Raw genomic sequence first — 22,275 nt, 5'->3', positions numbered from 1 at the left:
ATGAATGAAAGTCCTCCGAAATGTCCTATCCTTGACAGCCTTGCTCAGATCTTGCAAATTGAGGGCTATGGCTTCCTTGATAGAGTCAATCCATCTCTTGTTGGGTCTTCCTCTTTTCCTGCTGCCCTCAACGTTTCCTAGCATGACTGTCTTTTCCAGTGACTCTTGACGTCTCATGATGTGACCAAAATACGACAGCCTCAGTTTAGTCATTTTAGCTTCTAAGGTCAGTTCAGGCTTGATTTGATCTATAACCCACTGATTTGTTTTTTTGGCTGTCCAGGGTACCCGTAACACTCTTTTCCAACACCACATTTGGGTTGGGAAATACCTGTAGATTTTTGGGGCAGAGCCTGAGGAGGGCGGGGTTTGGAGATGGGAGGGACTTCAATGCCATAGAGTCCAATTGCCCAAGCAGCCATTTTCTCCAGGGGAACTGATTTCTATCAGCTGGAGATCGGTTGTAACAGCGGGAGATCTCCAGCCACCACCTGGAAGTTGCCAACTCTACTCATGGTGGGGGTTAGCCACCTCCGTTCAGGAGAAAATACAGCCACTCCAGTAGGCAGATAGGACAAGAAAAACAAGGTGCGGGGTAGAAAGTTTATTTATCCCTTCTAGATCCCTACATGTTTTGCATTCAGCTTTGTTAGGGGATCTTCTGTAGAAATATCTCAGCTCCGGAGCAGGACGGCGGCATTTTGGTATTGTCTGAAGCAAATATTGATGAGTGAGGCTGTTCTGCTAAGACGTTGCTGACACTGCTTCCTCTCTGATATGCTAGCAGGAACTGCAAATCAGTACAGCATTTGGTGACTTTGGAAGTTTGGCGTCTTAATTATGGTCAGGATTTGTTCGAGCTGCCACTTTCTCACAGATGCAGTACCGGTACCCCAAACAATCAGAAGCGATTAGATTCCCACCCTGGATAGACACACAGATGGGGTAATTGCTGGAGCCGTCTTCGGGAATTTTAAACCTGTAAGAGAAAACAATCATTTAAAAAGTAAAAGGTAAAGGTCCCCTGTGCAAGCACCGGGTCATTTCTGACCCATGGGGTGACGTCACATCCCGACGTTTGCTAGGCAGACTTTGTTTACGGGGTGGTTTGCCAGTGCCTTCCCCAGTCCTCTTCCCTTTACCCCCAGCAAGCTGGGCCCTCATTTTACCGACCTCAGAAGGATGGAAGGCTGAGTCAACCTTGAGCCGGCTACCTGAAACAGACTCCTGTCGGGATCGAACTCAGGTCGTGAGCAGAGCTTTGGACTGCAGTACTGCAGCTTACCACTCTGCGCCACGGGGCTCCTAAAAACAATCATTTACAGCTTTAAAAATTGCCTAGGATGCAAATATTTCCAGGAACTGCAGATCTACCTTGCCCAAAGCATTAAAACCCAAGGAATATTCTCGTTATCTAGAGAGGGTTGCCATCTCCAGGTAGGACCTGGAGATCGCTCCGAAATACAGCTGAACTTGGAATCACAGAATCGTAGAGTTGGAAGGGACCTCCAGGGTCATCTAGTCCAACCCCCTGCACTTTGCAGGCAGGAAGTTCACAACTACTCCCCCCTCCCAAAAAACCCCCCGTCATATTTCATATGACTAGCATTGCCAGGCCACTCTTCGCTACCAGCGGGAGGTTTTTGGGGCTGAGCCTGAGGAGGGCGGGGTTTGGAGAGGGGAGGGACTTCAATGCCATAGTGTTCAATGGCCAAAGTGGCCATTTGCCCCAGGGGAACTGATCTCTATAGGCTGGACATCAGTTGTAATAGGAAGCAGGAAGTCTCCAGCTAGTACCTGCAGGTTGGCAACCCTACTTACGACAGGGATCAGTTCCCCTGGAGAAAATGGCTGCTTTGGCAGGTGGACTCTATGGCTTTACGCCCCGCTGAAGTCCCTCCCCTGCCCAAAACCCGCCTTCAGGGAAACTGGTCTCTGTTGTCCGGTGATCAGTTGTAATTCCAGGAGATCTCCAGACCCCACCTGGAGGTTAACATAAGTACATAAGAAAGGCCCTGCTGGATCAGACCAAGGCCCATCAAGTCCAGCAGTTTGTTCACACAGTGGCCAACTAGGTGCCTCTAGGAAGCCGCAAACAAGACGACTGCAGCAGCATTATCCTGCCTGGGTTCCTCCGCACCCAAAATAATAGGCATGCTCCTCTGATACTAGAGAGAATAGGTATGCAGCATGACTAGTATCCATTCTAACTAATAGCCATGAATACCCCTCTCCTCCATGAATATGTCCACTCCCCTCTTAAAGCCCTTCAAGCTGGCAGCCATCACCACATCCTGGGGCAGGGAGTTCCACAATTTAACTATGCGTTGTGTGAAAAAATACTTCCTGTTATCTGTTTTGAATCTTTCACCCTCCAGCTTTAGCAGATGACCCTGTGTTCTAGTATTATGGGAGAGGGAGAAAAACGTCTCCCTGTCCACTCTCTCCAAACCATGCATAATTTTATAGACCTCTATCATGTCTCCCCTCAGCCGCCTTCTTTCCAAGCTAAACAGCCCTAAGCATCTTAACTGCTCCCCATAGGACAGTTGCTTTACTCCCCTAATCATTTTGGTTGTTCTTTTCTGCACCTTCTCAAGCTCTGTAATATCCTTTTTTAGGTGTGGTGACCAGAACTGTACACAGTATTCCAAGTGTGGTCTCACCATAGATTTGTACAAGGGCAGTATGATATCAGCAGTTTTATTCTCTCTTCCTCGTCTAATTATGGCCAGCATGGAATTTGCCTTTTTTTACAGCAGCCGCACACTGGGTTGAGCTATCCACTACCACCCCAAGATCCCTTTCTTGGTCTGTCGCTGCCAGCACAGATCCCATCAATGTATATGTGAAGTTGGGATTTTTTGCTCCAATATGCGTCACTTTACACTTGCTCACATTGAATCTCATTTGCCATTTTAATGCCCATTCTTCCGGTATGCAGAGATCCTTCTGGAGCTCTTCACAGTCCGATTTTGTTTTAACCACCCTAAATAATTTGGTGTCATCTGCAAACTTGGCTACTTCACTGTTTAACCCCAACTCCAGGTCATTGATGAACAGGTTGAAAAGCACCGGTCCCAACACAGATTCCTGAGGCACCCCACTGCTCACATCCCGCCATTGTGAGAACTGACCATTGATTCCTACTCTCTGCTTCCTATTTTTCAGCCAGCTCTCAATCCATAAGAGGACTTGTCCTCTTATCCCATGACTATGAAGTTTGCTTAGCAGTCTTTAGTGGGGGCCTTTGTCAAAAGCTTTTTGGAAATCCAAATACACAATATCCACAGGCTCATTCCTGTATTCTTTTTTGTACTGGATACTATTTTCTATATTGATGTATTAAATAAGAAAATAAAAAATTATTATATAAAAAAAGAATTGTTTAAATCTATTAATTAAAGAAGTTCCTCAGTGGAACAGGCTTCCTCGGGAGGTGGTGGGCTCTTCCTTCTTTGGAGGTTTTTAAGCATAGGCTAGATAGCCATGTGTCAGCAATGCCGGTTCTGTGAACTCAGGCAGATCATGAGAGGGAGGGCAAGAAGGGTTGCCCAGGGTATTACCATTTCTTAAATGCCCAGGGTAATACTGATTGCCACTTTGGGGTCAGGAATCCAGATTGACCAGGGATCCTGGAGGGATTTTTTTGCCATCTTCTGGGCATGGAAGAGGAGTCACTGGGTGTGTGTGTGTGTGTGTGGGGGAGGTAGTTGTGAATTTCCTGCATTGTGCAGGGGGTTGGACTAGATGACCTAAGTGGTCCCTTCTAACTCTATGATTCTATTTTTCTAAATCCAGGATCAGTATATGGAAGACTATGCTGTGGTGTTCTAAAGCCAAACAACGAGTCCTGTTAGGAGACCCATGATCTCCTGCGGCTTCCCCCAGACTTTACAGCAATCTTGCACTATGGTGCAACCCTAGAAAGAGAGGAGGCTCTGTATTAGCAATAGGGTTGCCAACTTCCAGGTACTACCTGGAGATCTCCTGCTATTACAACTGATCTCCTGTTGATAGAGATCAGTTCACCTGGATAAAATGGCCCCTTTGGCAATAGGACTCTATGGCATTGATGTCCCTCCCCTCCCCAAACTCCACCCTTCTCCGGCTCCACCCCTAAAACCTCCCACCGGTTGCCAAGAGGGACCTGGCAACCCTAGTTAGCAAGAGGGTTCCAAAACCCTTCTCCAACAGCACAGCCCCTTTCCAGATGTCCACTCCACCCTGACAGCTGCTCTTATTTGTTTTGGGGGTCAATTTCCAACATAGCCGAGAAGGGGTAGAATGTTCCCAAGCACAAGATACGGATGGTGGAAGATAAACAATGCGCCATAAATATTCCAGATGTGCAGGATCACCATTATAATCCCAACAACACTTCCCTTTTGAAGCCCAAACACTTACAGGTCACTTGAGAAGGTGCTGTTGTCCTCCCACAACCAAGGCCCACCAGCTCTGCTGCGGAACAAGCCAATCCAGAAAATGTTATAGACCTGTGCTGACTCCAGCATGAAAGCCTGAATGCAAAAAAACACAATAAGAAGGAGGAGGAGGAGAACGAGGAGGAGGAAGAGAAGAAAGAGGAGAGCGAGGAGGAGAAGAAGGAGAAGGAGAAGGAGGAGAAGGAGGAGAAGGAGGAGAAGGAGGAGAAGAAGAAGAGTTGGTTTTGATAAACTGACTTTCTCTACCTTTAAGGAGTCTGAAACTGGCTTGTGATCACCTTCCCTTCCTCTCCCCACAACAGACACCTTGTGAGGTAGGTGAGGCTGAGAGAGTTCCGAGAGAACTGTGACTAGCCCAAGGTTACCCAGATCAGTTTCTGTTGTGAAAAAAAGGATGAGTGGCAAAGAGAGGAAGGGGAAGACACACACAAATAGGGCTGCCAGTCTCCAGGTTGAACCGGAATTACCATTTCTCTGCAGTCTACAGAGATCAGTTCCCCCTGGAGAAAATGGATGCTCTGGAGGGTGGACTCTGTGGCATCGTACCCCACGGAGATCCCTGTCCTCTCCAGGCTCCATCCTCAAATCTCCAGGAGTTTCCCAACCTGGATCTGGCAATCCTGCCCCTTCATCTCCCACCAGGGCCCAGGGGTGACCTGGCAACCCTACACACAAAGGACTTTTGCTGGTGTTAATGAATGGAGAAGAGAAAGGTCTTGGCTATTTAGTTTTTCAAGATGGACACAGATTATGGAGGAGAAGGAAGAGGAGGCAAGGGTCTTGGAACAGGGTTGCCAGGTCCCTCTTGGAAACCGGCGAGAGGCTTTGGGGGCAGAGACTGAGGAAGGCGGGGTTTGGGGAGGGGAGGGACTTCAGTGCCATGGAGTCCAATGGCCAAAGCAGCCATTTTCTCCAGGTGGACGGAGCTCTATCGGCTGGAGTCGGAGATCAGTCGTAATAGCAGGAGATCTCCAGCTAGTACCTGGAGGTTGGCAACCCTAGCTTCAGACCAACGTGGCCACCATTTGAAACAGTGCCCAAATCATGAAAAAGAAGAAGAAATTGAGTCTTTACCAGCTCTTCCTTACTCTCTATCTTGAGAAGCCTGGAGTCGAGAGCGGCGCACTGAACTTTGCTTCCTTCCCAGGAGTTCCACTTGTTTGAAAAGAAGTAGCAGCTCTCCCCTCGCTGTAGCCACCTCTCAGGGCAAGGGTTGCATCGGTGGCCTTAAAAATAGAAAGACCCTGAAGAAGACACCATGGAAAGCAGTTCTGGCCCTTCTGCTCTCGGGGAACGATCCAGGTGGATTCCTGCCTGGTGAGCCCCTGGCAACCATGGGCAGGTTGCGCCCAGTGGGGTTTTGATGATTCATTCATGGAAAATAAGTCCCTCTTCACCACCGGAGGGAGGTTTTTGGGGCGGCGCCTGAGAAGGGCAGGGTTTGGAGAGGGGATTACAATGCCATAGGGTCCAGTGGCCAAAGTGGCCATTTTCTCCAGGGGAACTGATCTCTATCGGCTGGAGATCAGTTGTAATAGCGGAGATCTCCAGCTAGTTCCTGGAGGTTGGCAACCCTACACAGAGGCCATCTGCCTAAGCTTCCTTCAGACGTCCCCGTCTGTCCAGATTCTGCTCAAGCAGTGGCCAAAGTATTCTACAGGCACCTTGAAAGAGTAGGGACTGCCCACAGACCCTTGCCCAAAGGGTTGCCAATCTCCCGGCAAGGCCGGGAGTTCTCCTGGAATTATTGCTAATCTCCAGTCTCTGGTGGTCAGTTTCCCGAGAAAATGGCAGTTGCGGAGGGTGGACTCTATGGCATCCCCCCCACATACACACACACTTGAGTTCTCTCTCCTACTCAGATAGTAGAAAAGAGCAAGAGTCCAGTAGCACCTTAAAGACTAACAAAAATATTTTCTGGCAGGGTATGAGCTTTCGTGAGCCACAGCTCACTTCTTCTCACTTCTTTTCTACGACTGCAGACAGACTAACACGGCTACCCACTGTGAATTATCTACTCAGATAGGTTTGCCAACCTCCGGGTACTAGCTGGAGATCTCCTGCTATTACAACTGATCTCCAGGCGACAGAGATCAGTTCCCCTGGAGAAAATGGCCCAATTGGGAATTGGACTCTATGGCAGTGAAGTCCCTCCCCTCCCCAAACCCCGCCCTCCTCAAGCTCCACCCCAAAAACCTCCCGCCGGTGGCGAAGAAGGACCTGGCAACCCTATCCTTAGACTCTGCCCTGGCCCCACCCCCAGGAGATTTTGGCCTTTTGTGCATGGCTGTTTCCCTTGCCGTCACTCCTCCAACGTCATCGGGTCTTCGTTTTGCTTATGCATGCCCTTTTCGGCCGCCAGAGATCGCCTCGCTCCCCCCCCCCCCGCGTTTCGCCCGTGTTTTCAGAGACCTGTTTTATCTCGAATTTGAAAACACGGGCAAAACGCGGGGAAACGTAGGGGGAGACCGAGGTGACCTCTGACAGCCGGAAAGGGCATGCATGATCAAAACAAAGACCCAAAGTCGTCCTAGAGGTGACGGCGAGCCGTGCATAAAAGGCTTTTGCTTCTGGAAAAATCAAGCTGACTCATACCGGTTTCATTTTTGTCCTGTAGAGGGCAGCGATGATCAAAAAATCAGGTTTTTTTCCCCCTCCCCAAACCACATATACAGGTTTTTTAGCTATAGGTTTTAGCTTTTGTATAATTCTGTGATTCTACAATTTTAATTTTTTTTAACCATTAGTTGATATTCTGGAAGTCTGAATTATTGTATTGATTCTATTTTTATCGGTCTTGAGCTGTATTAAATAAATTTGATTTGACATATCAAAACCCACCAAACTCTATAGCTCTTACTTATTTATTACCTCCGTTGTTTGATAACTGCTGCAGAGTCTCGGAAAGGTTTAGATTCTGATCTTGAAGGACATTCAGCGTCGTGAGTAGATTTTCCACCATCTCCCTCTGCTGGGTCAGGTTTTCATTTTGTCTTCTTGCGACTTGGTGTGCCTGCAGAACTTCAGACCACAACAAAATTGCAGGGAACATTTTCCATATTGCTGTGGCTTTTAAAAAATTGCTTCTACCGTAATACTAGGGTTGCCAACCTTCAGGTGGTGGCTAGAGATCTCCTGCTATTACAACAGATCCCAGCTGATAAGAGATCAGTTCACTTGGAGAAATTGGCACCTTTGGCAATTGGACTCTTTGGCATTGACGTCCCTCCCCTCCCCAAACCCCACCCCTCTTCAGGCTCCTCCCCCCAAAACCTCCCACCAGTGGCGAAGAGGGACCTGGCAACCCTAAGTATTACAGTTATGGCAATGAAACTTTGCCCATGCCAAAAGAAGAGACAGAGAGAGACCATGTCTGCACTTTGCGTTTGCAGCTCCGATTTCTGCTTGGCTTATCAAATACAACGGAGAAAGGCGGCGCGGTGGAAACAGAAATTTAAAGTCGTGTTGGATGCTTGTGTACTGGACACGTCTAAATAGCTGCTGGTGCGTTCACAGGCAGAGATTCCTAAATCCTGCAGTTATACAGTCACATGTCCTGATTGCCATTTTTATTTATTAATTAAAACTTTCACATCCTGCCTTTCCTCATGGGTCAAGGCGGCTTACAATAATAGTTAAGAACAGTTTCTGTTAAAACCAAAAATAAAATAGCAAGCCGCAAATCCCTCTCCACCCCCTCAAAACATGCTTGACATTTAGGGTTGCCAGCTCTGGGTTGGGAAATACCTGGAGGTTTTGGGGGCGGAGCCTGAGGAGGGAAGGGTTTGGAGAGGGGAGGGTATAATGCCATGGAGTCCACCTTCCAAAGCAGCCATTTTCTTCAGGTGAACTGATCTCTGTCGCCTGGAGCTCAGTTGCAATCCCGGGAGGTCTCCAGCCACCACCTGGAGGTTTGACAAATTCTAATAGAACTATATACCTATGCTGAATACAAGTCTAGTAACTATATAACCAACAGCACGCGGCTCATAAGAATACCGTCAACGTTTACTGACTGTATCACATTTCATACAATAAAGCAAACTTATGAACAAGCTCTATTGGTAACAAAAATTGAAAATCAGAATTCCCCCGTGGGGTTATAATATCACCCAAGTCCGGAAAGTGTCCTGATGAGTGGGTTACATCACCCTTAGTATCAGTCCCAATGGGTCAAATGAGAAAGTGGTAAGCAGTTCAAAGTAAAAGGTTCCTCGTATCTCGAAAATCAGGCAGTGTGGAGAGGAAACCAAAATGGCGAACGGAACAAAAAAAGACGACGCCTCTAGATCTGTGGCCGTTTCGCGAAGTGCAGCTTCTTCAGTCAGATTTCTTAGATTATGAAAGGGCACATAAGCCTCTAGAAATATACATACACATGATATAGTTACAAAATTCCCAAAAGTTATACATTTTATAATGCCCTTAATCAAGATAAACCTACCATGTTCGAAGAGAGTCAGACCCCTGCGGGCTCTCTATGCCTCCGTGAGGTTAGTGATTAGCTAAAAAGTTCCTAATTTATTGTTAGCACTAGCAGATACCAGGTGTGTTGAGTTACTTCTGTCTTAAAGTTACAGAAAGCACTTCAAATCAAACTCGTTGTTCAAACCTGATGGTGATAGAGTTTTAAATAGAAAGATCAGTTTCATTTCTTGCCTATGGAGTATTTTTGTAACATCTTGTACCGTATTTTATATGGTTGTGGCTTGAACTTCCATAGGGCGAAAAATCTAATGTCATCAGCTGAGTGTCCCTTTTCTAAAAAATGTCCCATGAGGGGGGCGTCCAGGACCTTCGCGCGAACGCGCGCCCTGTGCTCCCCAATCCTTAATTTCAACTGTCTCGTTGTTGAACCTATGTAAATTAAAGAACACGGGCAGGTAATTGCGTAAACAATATTATAAGATGAGCAATTGCTAAAGAAATTCAGCTGATATTTAAAATTAAATGATGTTGAGCTGATTTCCTTCACTGGAAGGCTCAAGGCACAAACCGAGCACGCTCCACATTTATGATGTCCCAGGGTCTTACTGCTAGAATCTTTGAGAGGGAGATCTATTTTGATCAAGTAATTACCTTGAAAATTACTCTCTTGAAAAGAAGGGATCTTCCTACAGACCAGTCGAGAATATTTTCTTCCTTACAATTCAATCACTTGACTGAAGACATTAAGAAGATAATAAAAAAACACTGGCATATTCTTCAAGAAATACCGGGATGTCAAGAACTACCAATCTTTGGTCTAAGAAGGACCATGACACTAGGTAATTACTTGGTCTGACTCTCTTCGAACATGGTAGGTTTATCTTGATTAAGGGCATTATAAAATGTATAACTTTTTGGAATTTTGTAACTATATCATGTGTATGTATATTTCTAGAGGCTTATGTGCCCTTTCATAATCTAAGAAATCTGACTGAAGAAGCTGCACTTCGCGAAACGGCCACAGATCTAGAGGCGTCGTCTTTTTTTTGTTCCGTTCGCCATTTTGGTTTCCTCTCCACACTGCCTGATTTTCGGGATACGAGGAACCTTTTACTTTGAACTGCTTACCACTTTCTCGTTTGACCCATCGGGACTGATACTAAGGGTGATGAAACCCACTCATCTGGACACTTTCCGGACTTGGGTGATATTATAACCTCACGGGGGAATTCTGATTTTCAATTTTTGTTACCAATAGAGCTTGTTCATAAGTTTGCTTTATTGTATGAAATGTGATACAGTCAGTAAACGTTGACGGTATTCTTATGAGCCGCGTGCTGTTGGTTATATAATAACCACCTGGAGGTTGGCAACCTTAACTGGAAGTTACCTTAAAAGATTAGAATGCAGAAACCCTTGCAACTGGTTTGCCCATCATGATCACTGTCAGTTCCACAAACACTCTTCCGGCCTACGGTTGCCAACCTCCAGGTCCTAGCTGGAGATCTCCTGCTATTACAACTGATCTCCAGCCAACAGAGATCAGTTCCCCTGGAGAAAATGGATGTTTTGGCAGCTGACCTCTATGGCATTAAAGCCCCTCCCCTCCCCAAACCCCGCCCTCCTCAGGCTCTGTCCCCAAAACCTCCCGCCGGTGGTGAAGAGGGACCTGGCAACCCTATTCTGGCCACAGTTTCAGACGGTTAGCCATGTTGATCTGCTGTAGAGCAGATAGATTCGGTTTGCCGTAGAACTAGATTCTAGTCCAGCAACACCTTAGAGACTAACAAGATTTTCAGGGTATGAGCTGTTGAGAATGTAGCTCTTCTGCCACAAATATCTGACAAAGGAAGCTTTGACTCTAAAAAGTATATATTCTGAAAATCTTCTTGGTCTCTTAAGGTGCTACTTAAGGTTGCCAACCTCCAGGTACTAGCTGGAGATCGGCTATTACAACGGATCTCCAGCTGATAGAGATCAGTTCACCTGGTGAAAATGGCCGCTTTGGCCATTGGACTCTATGGCATTGTAGTCCCTCCCCTCCCCAGACCCCGCCATCCTCAGGCTCGGCCCCCCCAAATCCCCCCGCCAGTGACAAAGAGGGACCTGGCAACCCTGGTGCTACTGGACTCGAATCAAGCTGTCCTTCTGGCCACGGAATCGATAGGCACTCTCCCATTCCAAGAGCTTAAAAACTGATATCGGAAACAAACGATAAAACTATTACCCTAAAATCCCACAGCAAGTATGCAGGGTTGCCAACAGACCTTGAAAAAAAACCCTGTACCTTTTCCAGAACCTTAATGTGTGGAAATGGGCAGCTGACACTTTTCATGACACAGAGATAAATGACATCACAATTAAGTGAATAATCCACCTTGAGCCCCCCCTGTGAGAAAAGTAAACTATAAATAAGGTTGCCAATTCCAGGCTGGGAAATACCTGGAGATTTTGGGGGTGGAGCCTGAGGAGAGCAGGGTTGGGGGAGGGGAGGGACTTCAATGGAGTATAATGCCATAGAGTCCATCTTCCAAAGCGGCCATTTTCTCCAGGGGAACTGCAGGAGATCTCCAGTCACCATCTGGAGGTTCCACCAAAACAAAGTTACTCTCAGTTGTGTTGAATAGTTCAAAATAACATATAACGAAAGGCTCAATACAATTCAAGCAACGTCAAAATATTCAAGTGACAACACACTACACACCAAGACTGTGCAAAAAGACAACACAACTGAGTCCGTAAACTCAAAAAAGTATACAAGGTTTCGTCTGTGTCTTGAGATTCCCTTAAAAGGGTAATGCCAATAGTCCGGTGGGGACCATCAAAAGTGTTTACGGACTTCTTTTCTCATAAGCTATTGGGCTTTGTATGTTCTTCTGGTGGTGACTACTCATGGCAATTGTTGTATATATTGTATATAGTATGCTCTTTTTGTTCAGTTGTGTTGTCTTTTTGCACAGTCTTGGTGTGTAGTATGTTGTCACTTGAATATATTTTGACGTTGCTTGAATTGTATTGAGCCTTTCGTTGTATGTTATTTTGAGCCACCTGGAGGTTGGCAACCCTCTAAATAATGTAAATAAATAAAATTAAATCTTAAAAGGACATGAACGTGTCCAGAGGAGGGCAACAAAGATGGTGAGGGGTCTGTAGACCAAGTCCTAGGAGGAAAGGTTGAAGGAGCTGGGTATGTTTAGCCTGAAGGGGAGAAGACTGAGAGGGGACATGAGAACCATCTTCAAGTACTTGAAGGGCTCTCATATAGAGGATGGTGCTGAGTTGTTTTCTGCTGCCCAAGAAGGTCGGACCAGAACCAACGGGTTGAAATTAAATCCAAAGAGTTTCTGGCTAAACACTAGGCAGAAGTTCCTGAAAGTCAAAGCGGTTCCTCTGTGGAACAGGCTTCCTCAGGAGGTGGTGGGCTCTCCTTCCCTGGAGGTTTTTAAGCAGAGGTGAGATGGCCATCTGTCAGCAATGCTGATTCTGTGACCTTAGGCAGATGATGAGAGGGAGGGCATCTAGGCCATCTTCTGGTCACTAGGGGTGTAGAGGATAGGGTTGCCAGGTCCCTCTTCTCAACCAGCGGGAGATTTTGGGGGCGGAGCCTGAAGAAAGAGGGGTTTGGGGAGGGGAGGGACTTCAATGCCATAGAGTTCAATTGCCAAAGCGGCCATTTTTCTCCAGGTGATCTGATCTCTATCGGCTGGAGATCCGTTGAATTAGCAGGAGATCTCCTGCTACTACCTGGCAGTTGGCAACCCTAGGGGGGGGGAGGTAGTTGTGAATTTTCTGCATTGTGCAGGGGGTTGGACTAGATGACCCTGGTGGTCCCTTCCAACTCTATGATTCTATGATTCTCCTGGCCTGTTAGCCACCGTTTGAACTTCTAGTGGTAGTAGGAATATACTAAAGGGTACATTTGGGCAGTTTGACAAGGAATCTCTAAAGCTGGCTGAATATCTCCATCTGTTGCTTACCCTTGAAACTCAGAGCTCCAGAAACACCCAGCAGGGCCAGGCAGAGGATGCCAAGGGATCCAGCCACCAGCCGCCAATGGTGGGAGACCAGTGGAGAGGCTGAGGGCAAACAAAGGGGAACAACAGGGGGAAATAAACATCCTCTTGTTTTTAAAATCACTATTTTACGCTCCACCAAATTTCATCCCGATTGCATTTCCCAGGTATGCTCCTCTGGAACTGAGCTGCCGTCTCCAAGCGCCAGAAGAATTTCACAACAAGAACCCCAGTTTAAGAGTTAAATTTGTATTCACTGGCTTACAAACTCTAAAGAAGTGGGTCTAGGATAGCCCTCCCCCACAACATGATGCCCATCATTTTATTAAAGAAAAAAGAAATTACAAAATCAAACACAACATACTGACACAACATACATACAGTATATCAAATCTTCCTAAAGGAGCCGTCTATTACCTATATTCTGTATCTACTAAGGTAATAAAAATATCCAACACAAGAGATCCCATTGTATAAGATTTTTCAGACCCGTTATTAGGGTTGCCAACTGCCAGATAGTAGTAGATCTCCTGCTAATTCAACTGATCTCCAGCCGATAGAGATCAGTTCACCTGGAGAAAAATGGCCGCTTTGGCCATTGGACTCTATGACATGGATGTCTCTCCCCTCCCCAAACCCCACCCTCTTCAGGCCCTGCCCCCCAAATCTCCCATTGGTTGAGAAGAGGGACCTGGCAACCCGACCCTTTATGCTGTTTTATAAACTATAGCATTACTTATTTCACTACTCTCCCACATCTAATCTCCCACTTTTTTAAAGTATTCAACTGTTTTCCTGAACAGCATATTATATATAACTACTGCAAAATTATTTGTTTATACTTTATAACCCTATACCGTAACCATGAAATTAATCAAAGTGAAGATAATTAAATCCTGTTACTAAAACATCTATGTGTTGCAAGCGCAACATTCTAAGTACTGGCTTTCATGGATCAAGAGTCTAGGGTTGCCAGCTCCAGGTTGGAAAATACCTGGAGATTTTGGGGGTGGAGCCTGAGAAAGGAGGGGTTTGGGGACGGGAGGGACTTCAATGCCATAGAGTCCAATGGCCAAAGCAGCCAATTTCTCCAGGGGAACTGATCTCTATCGGCCGGAGATCAGTTGTAATAGCGGGAGATCTCCAGCTAGTACCTGGAGGTTACCAAAAATCACAGCCCTTATGACAATAAGCCATGGTTCCCGCCTTCCCGGGAGCCATCTTTGCTGCCCCGGGAGAGAGAGGGAACGATCGCGGCGAGGGGGGGAGGGCGATCGGGCCCGGCCGGCCGACATGTGCGTTTGCGCGCACACGCGGCTCGTGCCGGTCCCGATCTGCCCGGCTACAGCCCTCTCATTGGCTGGGACAAGGAAGGGTCCCAGCCAATGGGGGCGGAAGGCGGGAGCTGGGTGGGGGCGTGGTAAACTCCGCCCCAATTCTATATAAAGGGGAACGGAGCCCGCCCACAGCTCACTCCGTTTTCTGCTTGAAACCCACCCACCCTCCCTATTGTTTTACTGATAGTCACAGCTTGGGGCGGTTCGGCATGGGGATGTGTCACGTTGGGGGGAAGCGCCATAGGTATGGGGTCGCTTCCCTGGTTTGGGAACCCTAGTTAAGGGGTTTTGGGAGAGGCTTCATGGGCAGGCCCTGGTGGCAGGGCAGGTTGTCCGCCTCTTCCCATGTGGTGGGGGATAACACCCAGTGGCGTTCGTCCTGGTGTCATCCTGGTACTGCCATCCCAGTTGCCCACAGCGGGACCGCTGTGGGCAGATGCTACTTATGGCCGTGGTGGGAACGGCCTTGGCATTTGACACATCGCACATGCTGCGCCACGGGGGTCGCAGCTGTTTGCCAATTCCAAGCGGTGGCCAATTTATTCCAAAAATCACTCCAATTCTTTACAATTAAATGTTAATAATGTTGTTGTTTAATAAAGTTGTGTTTTAATAAATTGTTAAACTTTGGAAAAATGTCTCTAATATTTATTGAATAGCGGCGTTCCTTCTTAAATAACCCTGGGTCAGCAATGTAATATTAATTAACAAGCAGTGTCTATGCTCATAGACATATGTTTAATAACTATAATGCATTCCTATATCTAACTCAGCTAGCTTACCAATTGCTACAATGAACCATTAAAGATTTCAAACTCAGCACGGTTGTCTTCAACACATTCCACGTTATAACAATACATAGTAATTATTTGTCAACATTCCAATTTGTCCCTAACAAACATCAGGCACCATTCTTATTACATGCAACAATAATACTAAGCAACTACATGAACCATTAATTTTTCTTCACCATGGCTCCAAATAGTAAATGTGTCATCTACGAACCTGAACCAGACTGTAGGTTTGTAAGGTGCCGATTCTAACGCTGTCTAGACAGCATTAGAATCGGCACCTTACAAACCTACAGTCTGGTTCAGGTTCGTAGATGACACATTTACTATTTGGAGCTATGGTGAAGAAAAATTAATGGACTTTCTAAACCATCTTAATAATATCCATTCAAACTACATGAACCGTTTGCTAACACTCTTCTGTTGTGGGCTCAACACAACATCATTGCAACATCATACTAGTTGCAATAAGGCCTTATTTTGATTTGGAATTTCTGGTTTCATGCCAGAACCCACGTTGGAATACGACTGATCTTCTGTGTCATTTTGCGTTGCAGCTAGTAGGATCCCACTCCTCACATCAGACACCTAATGAGGTAGGTGGGGCTGAGAGAGCTCTATCAGAGCTGTGACTAGCCCAAGATCACCCAGCTGGGTTCATATGTAGGAGCGGGGAAACCAACCTGGTTCACCAGATTAGAGTCCGCCGCTCCAAACCACTGCTCTTAACCACTACCCCATGCTAGTTCTATTAAGCAACAGGTGGCGCCATGCCACAAAATAGTTGTTGTGGTGTAGTGGTTAAGAGTGGTGGTTTGGAGTTAGGGTTGCCAGGTCCCTCTTCGCCACCGGCGGGAGATTTTTGGGGCAGAGCCTGAGGAGGGCGGGGTTTGGGGAGGAGAGGGACTTCAATGCCATAGACTCCAATTGCCAAAGCGGCCGTCTTCTCCAGGTATCTGATCTCTATGGCTGGAGATCACTTGAATTAGCAGGAGACCTCCTGCTACCACCTGGCAGTTGGCAACCCTATTTGGAGTGGTGGACTCTGATCTGGAAAACCGGGTTTGATTCCTCACTCCTCCACCTGACCGGCAGAGGCTAATCTGGTGAACCGTGTTAGGGTCCCCCCTCCACCACATGAAGCCAGCTGGGTGATCTTGGGCAAGTCACACTCTCTCAGCCTCACCTATCTCACAGGGTGTCTGTTGTGGGGAGGGGAAGGGAAGGTGATTGTAAGCTGGTTTGATTCTTCCTTAACTAGTAGAGAAAATCAGAGTATAAAAACCAACTCTTCTTCTCCCTGCCAAAATGCTGAGCAATAGCGCCCCACCTTCTTTGGCCAGGCAATGCGCACGTCACCAGATATTGCTTCTCTTGCACCAAGGCAGTTAACTCTCACCCAATCGATTAGATTGCTGTGTGCCGTTGCAAAAAATTGAGCACCCATAAATTGCCACCCAATACTCAGAAGACAAAACATACCACAAATGCTGCTTTTTATCCATCTCAGAGAAAATATACTCTGATATTGGCTAATTCCTCCTGATAATTATAATCCAGCCCTCTAGCTGCTTAATCGTCGGCTCGGTCCTTTTCCCTGTTCTGGCCTAGCATGGAAATGCCTCCGAGTGAGTCCAGATGGAGGCGTGTGGACTCTCTCCGAGCCATCTCCGTACCTTTGCCGTTGGCCTCCTGCTTCTTGGTCTTGAACTTCAGGTCAGCGTAGGTCACTTCTTCCGCCATCTGGGGCCAGGCGTCAAGGCAAACTGGAGCTGTACAGCAGTACAGGCAGACGGAGACTTTATAGTCATAAGGGAATGATGCACAGGCACCGGAGGAATTTGTGTCTTCAGTGACACACCCTACTAGACCATCTGAGCAAAGACACTGGAAGGAGGGGGCATTGTTCAATACATGACTGGACTTCCTCTTCCTCAAGGTAGGGAACTAGAAGGAGAAGGAGAAGGAGAAGAGTTGTTTTTTTATATGCAGACTTCCTTTACCACTTAAGGAGGAATCAAACCGGCTTACAATCACCTGCCCTTCCCCTCCCCACGACAGACACCCTGGGAGGTAGGTGGGGCTGAGAATGTGTGACTAGCCCAAGGCCACCCAGCTGGCTTCATGTGTAGGAGTGGGGAAACCAGCCCAGTTCACCAGATTAGAGTCCGCCACTCCTAACCACCGCTCTTAACCACTGCACCGCGCTGGCTCTCTCTAGGCCTGGGCAAAAAGCAGAGCCAGCGTGGTGTAGTGGTTAGGAGCAGCGGACTCTAATCTGGAGAACCCAGTTTGATTCCCCACTCCCCCACATAAAGCCTGCTGGGTGACCTTGGGACAGTCACAGTTCTCTCAGCCCCACCTACCTCTAAGGTTGTGAGGTCCCTCTTAGCCACCGGCGAGAGATTTTGGGGTGGAGCCTGAGGAGGGCAGGGTTTGGGGAGGGGAGGGACTTCAATGCCATGGAGTCCAATTGCCAAAGCAGCCTTTTTTCCAGGGGAACTGATCTCTATCGGCTGGAGATCCGTTGTAATAGCAGGAGATCTCCAGCTAGTACCTGGAGGTTGGCAACCCTGACAGCACTTTCCACCACCACCTTTGTAAAATCTGAAATGAGAATTTTTAAAAACGGCAAATTTCTCAGGAGGATGGGTTTGTTTCTGGTGAACAACTATTAGTTGTGCAGTCCTGGAAAAAAGAATGCTTTCAAGCTCAATATTTTTTCCGAGATAAAAGGGGAACACTAACATTTGCTGAATCAGCCCCATGGGCACTTTACTTCAGACCACAGTACGGAAATAACTGAAGAATTTCCATCGCTTTCCAGCTGAAAGGGCAAATCGCATTTTGTCCACAGGGGAAGGAAAGCTACGCAATGCTTATTTATTTTTTATTTCTTTCTTTTTGAGCCTGCTTTTCTCACTGGGATTCAAGGATAGATTACAGAAAATAAAATTTAAAAAAAGAACAGTTTGATCTGATAGCATAAAACAATGCCAATAAATAGGGTTGCCAGATCCCTCTTCATCACCAGGGGAAGTTTTGGGGGAGGGTGGGGTTTGGGGAGGGACTTCAATGCCATAGAGTCCAATTGCCAAAGCAGCCATTTTCTCCAGGGGAGATCAGTTGTAATAGCAGGAGATCTCCAGCTAGTACCTGGAGGTTGTCAACCCTATTCATCCTGGAACATCAGACTAAACAAGAATATCTCCAGCCGACAGAGATTAGTTCACCTGGAGAAAATGGCGGATTTGGCAATGGGACTCTATGGCAATGAAGTCCCTCCCCAAACCCCGCCCTTCACAGTCTCTGCCCCAAAAATCTCCCGCCGGTGGCAAAGAGGGACCTGGCAACCCTAGGAACTGATCTCTGTTGCCTGGAGATCAGCTGTAATAGCGGGAGATCTCCAGCCGCCACCTGGAGGTTACAAACTTATAAACACAGCAGCATAAGACAACAAAACACATAAATCATACTATGTAAAGAGTGCTATATTCTATGTACAGTAGTCAAATACAGTGAGAGCTTTGAGTTCCCACCATAACAAGCAGACATGTTAACTGCCTTGAACATATTTTCTGATGAAGACCTCGGGTCGAAACTGGGTGGTGCCGCTGGAGAGAGCACTCCATTTCCCCAGGCTGTCCTGGGAGAAATCCAAGTTTGCGTTATTTCTGGGGTACATAGATACCCCAATCCGACCCTTGCAAGTGGGTTGGAAAGCAGGAACTCCCTGCAGCCCGCAAACGCGGTTTGACCTCCTAGGTACTCTGAGGGGGCTTTTTTAAGCCCCTCGGAGTCCTGGACGCCGGTCCTGCGAGGGCACTAGGGAAGGACATCGCCAAAACGCAACTCTGGCCTCAAGCTCTACCCTCCACCACCTTATTACCAGCATAAGGACTACATAAAGAAAAGAACCTCACCTCTTGACACCCAAGTGAGTACAAAGAACTCTGCGTCTACTTACTGGAATATTTGAACAGACGGGGGGCTGATAAGAACATTTCTGAGACCCCCATTCCTCCTTAATTCGAACTGAAAAAGTTTGATCTGAGTTAGTCATCGGGATTAGCGACAGGACCTTTATCAAATTGATCAGCCTAAACCATAACAAAGAGTCGGAAGGATACCTTTTAGATTGACAAGAACTATCACCAATGAGAAGGTCCGAGGGAAGGGGAGGGTGATCTTTCTTCCTGATTTTCCGGCGAAAAGAATTTCCTGCCAAGTTTGTAGTAAGGGAGCGCCTGGAACGGAAGACTTTCTATAACACCCTCTCTATCATCGGAACTAAAACAACAGGAAGTAGCTGTGGGACTGAATATGCGTCGCACTCGAGTTACTTTGAAATCATTCCTGAAGGAATAACCATCGAGAAGAGGCGGTAGAAGGTCCACAGCACTTGCAACTTCCGGTATACTTCCTGATTAACCCGATCTAGAGCGACCGAAAAAACTCACTGGTATTTTAAAACTTTAAAATGCAATTTTAAAGCCAATTTCGACTCTTTTCAACCCGAAAAAATTATTAGGCTGATGTTTGAATTATCATCTTTTAATCAGCACCTTAAAGGCCCTGTCTGTGGACATGTATTTTACCAGCTTTTTTTGAATGTAAATGTCTCGACCCCGCTCTGGCTCACTACACAGCCCTGCCTATACTAAACTAAGGGACTCTTTACAAACCTCGACCATGGAAAAAAAGTTACAGGATATGCTAACTAAACAAACTGAGGCAACAAATAAACAGTTTGAACAGATGTCTACACAGATGGCACAGTTGACTTCTATGATGACAAATCTTGGTCAAGCATCCCAAGCTATTAATCAGAAGTTGGATGTGGTCACTGGAGACTTGAAAGAAGTAAAAACTCAAATGACTGTTATGAAGACAGATATGCAAGCGATGGATGTATCAATTAAGAAAGTGATGGATGAGCACAAGGACACAAAGAAAAAATTAACAAGCCAAGAAAAACAGATTGAAACAATACAAACTGATCAGATGGCGGCAAAAAATCAAATGGCAATGATGGAGATGAGAGTGAGAGAGACCAATCTTCGTATACGCAACTATCCAGATATGATGGGAGACAATAAAGAAACTGCAATACCAAACTTGGCCTACTTATTTCAGATAGATGAACAAGAATTAAAACAAGCCATTAATAGAATATATAGGATACCATTACCTGCTAGAATGAGAAGATCTAAGCCAAGAGATTTGATGATAGTGTTTTATGACACCAGAGTTAAAGATAAGATTATGAAGATTCATTATGAAAATCCAGTGTCAGCAGGAGACTCCTCTCTTATACTACTGAAGGATATTCCAAGGCATCTACTCTCACAGAGGAATAACTACAAAGACTTTGTGTCTACATTGAAAGCTAATGGTATCAAATACCGTTGGATTATGCCACAAGGTTTGGCTTTCACCTACAAGGAAGTGAAAACGACAATTCTATCTCAAGCAGATGTGGGGAAATTTCTGAGAAAATATAAGATGGACCTTAAAGAATTACCTGGAGAGAAGGAGGAAGAAGAAGAGGAAGAAGAAGAGGTACAGGGTGCAGAAGGAGGTACCAAATTATAGACTTTTTATTTTGCTAAAAAAAATACTACATTATGGCAAAAGCAATTTCTTGGAATGTAAATGGACTGAATGAGAAAACTAAAAGGGCTAGAATCTTCAAATATCTACAGAAATATAAATACTCCCTAATTTGTCTACAAGAGACCCATATAGCTTCAAAGCATAAAAAATACTTGGAGAAACAGGTGCTTGGACAAGCATTTATTGCTTCAGCCAAAACTAAAACAAAGGGAGTGGTAATCTATGCCCACCCCAATCTTTGTCCAGAATTAGTATATAAAGACAATGAAGGAAGAATTGTAATTATCAGAACTAAAATATTGGGACAAAGGACAATAGTGGTTGGAATTTATGCACCCAATGAAGGGAAAAAATCCTTCTACGAAAAATTACACGATTTGATAGTCCAGCACGCAAAAGACCAAATTTTATTGATGGGCGACTTCAATGGAATTATTCTCCCATCTCTGGACAAAAAATCAAAAGCAAAAGACATCAATGATGGATGCTTGCCTAAAACTTTCTTTACCATGGCTTCAGAATTAGAATTACAAGACATTTGGAGAACAATGAATACAACAGCTAAAGAATACACCTTTTATTCAGCAAGACATGATTCACACTCCAGAATCGATATGATATGGGCCAGTAAATCAATCTTCACGCAACTACGTAAAATTCATATCTTACCTAGAACTTTTTCTGATCACAATCCTGTTACTTTTGATTGGAACAATAAACAAGCATTTAGATGGCGAATGAATGATAAACTTTTAAAAGACAACAAGATACAAAAGGATTTACAGGCTTTAATGAAAGACTTTTTTGAAATTAACCTTAATGGGGAAACTTCTTTGAATACAGTTTGGGATGCATTCAAAGCTGTTCTGAGAGGTTTTATGATACAGAAACATTCGGCCTGGAAGAAGACTCAATTGCAATTTACAAACAATATACTTTGGAACTTACAAAATTTGGAGCAGAAATTGGTAACGGTAACACAGGAAGAGGAGAAAAGAGAAATTCAAATAAAGATTTCTGCATCTAAACACCAATTAAATTTGGTAATAATGGAGGAAATGAATAAAAATCTGAAACTTGCTAAACAAAAGTATTTTGAATATGCAAATAAACCAGGAAAATTTTTAGCAACACAACTGAAGGACTCATTCCAAAAGAAGATTATAACAAAAATCCAAACTGTTAAAGGACCAGTTTATTCAACTTCAGAAATTCAGAAAGAATTTGTTTCATTCTACTCTAAGTTATATCAGAAAGAAAATACTCCAAAACAGAAAATAGATAAATTTCTAAACTCAATACAGATGAAAGCTTTGTCAATGACCCAGAGAGAATGTATTGAAGCTCCAGTAACAAGGGAAGAAATACAAGAAGCAATACTGAGACAAAAAACGGATAAAACACCTGGACCAGATGGAATTACTGCATTATTTTATAGAACATTTAGTGACAATTTAGTTGGATTTTTTGGCTCACTTTACAATGCAATTTTGGATGAGGGAACATCCCCGGAGACTTGGTCACATGCATTTATATCATTGATACCCAAAGAAGGAAGAGATCCAGAAAAAACATCTAATTACAGACCTATATCCCTGTTAAATGTGGACTACAAAATTTTTGCTTCGGTTTTGGCATGTAGGAT

At 45.4% G+C, this 22,275-nt stretch overlaps 1 protein-coding gene across 1 annotated transcript; it reads right to left on the bottom strand.

The window, feature by feature from the left end:
• Nucleotides 1-834: 834 nt before the first annotated feature.
• OLR1 (oxidized low density lipoprotein receptor 1) lies at nt 835-16,757 on the bottom strand. The gene is made up of 6 exons (XM_056848348.1): nt 16,691-16,757; nt 12,851-12,949; nt 7,317-7,466; nt 5,520-5,671; nt 4,408-4,520; nt 835-979 (listed from the first exon to the last, which is right to left on the bottom strand). The coding sequence occupies exons 1-6, from the start codon at nt 16,755-16,757 to the stop codon at nt 835-837; spliced, it is 726 nt and encodes a 241-aa protein (XP_056704326.1).
• Between the last annotated feature and the right edge of the window lie 5,518 nt (nt 16,758-22,275).

This window comes from Euleptes europaea, chromosome 4, assembly GCF_029931775.1.
Source record: "Euleptes europaea isolate rEulEur1 chromosome 4, rEulEur1.hap1, whole genome shotgun sequence".
NCBI classification, from domain to species: domain Eukaryota; kingdom Metazoa; phylum Chordata; class Lepidosauria; order Squamata; family Sphaerodactylidae; genus Euleptes; species Euleptes europaea.
This window is presented reverse-complemented; position numbering and strand designations above follow the sequence as displayed.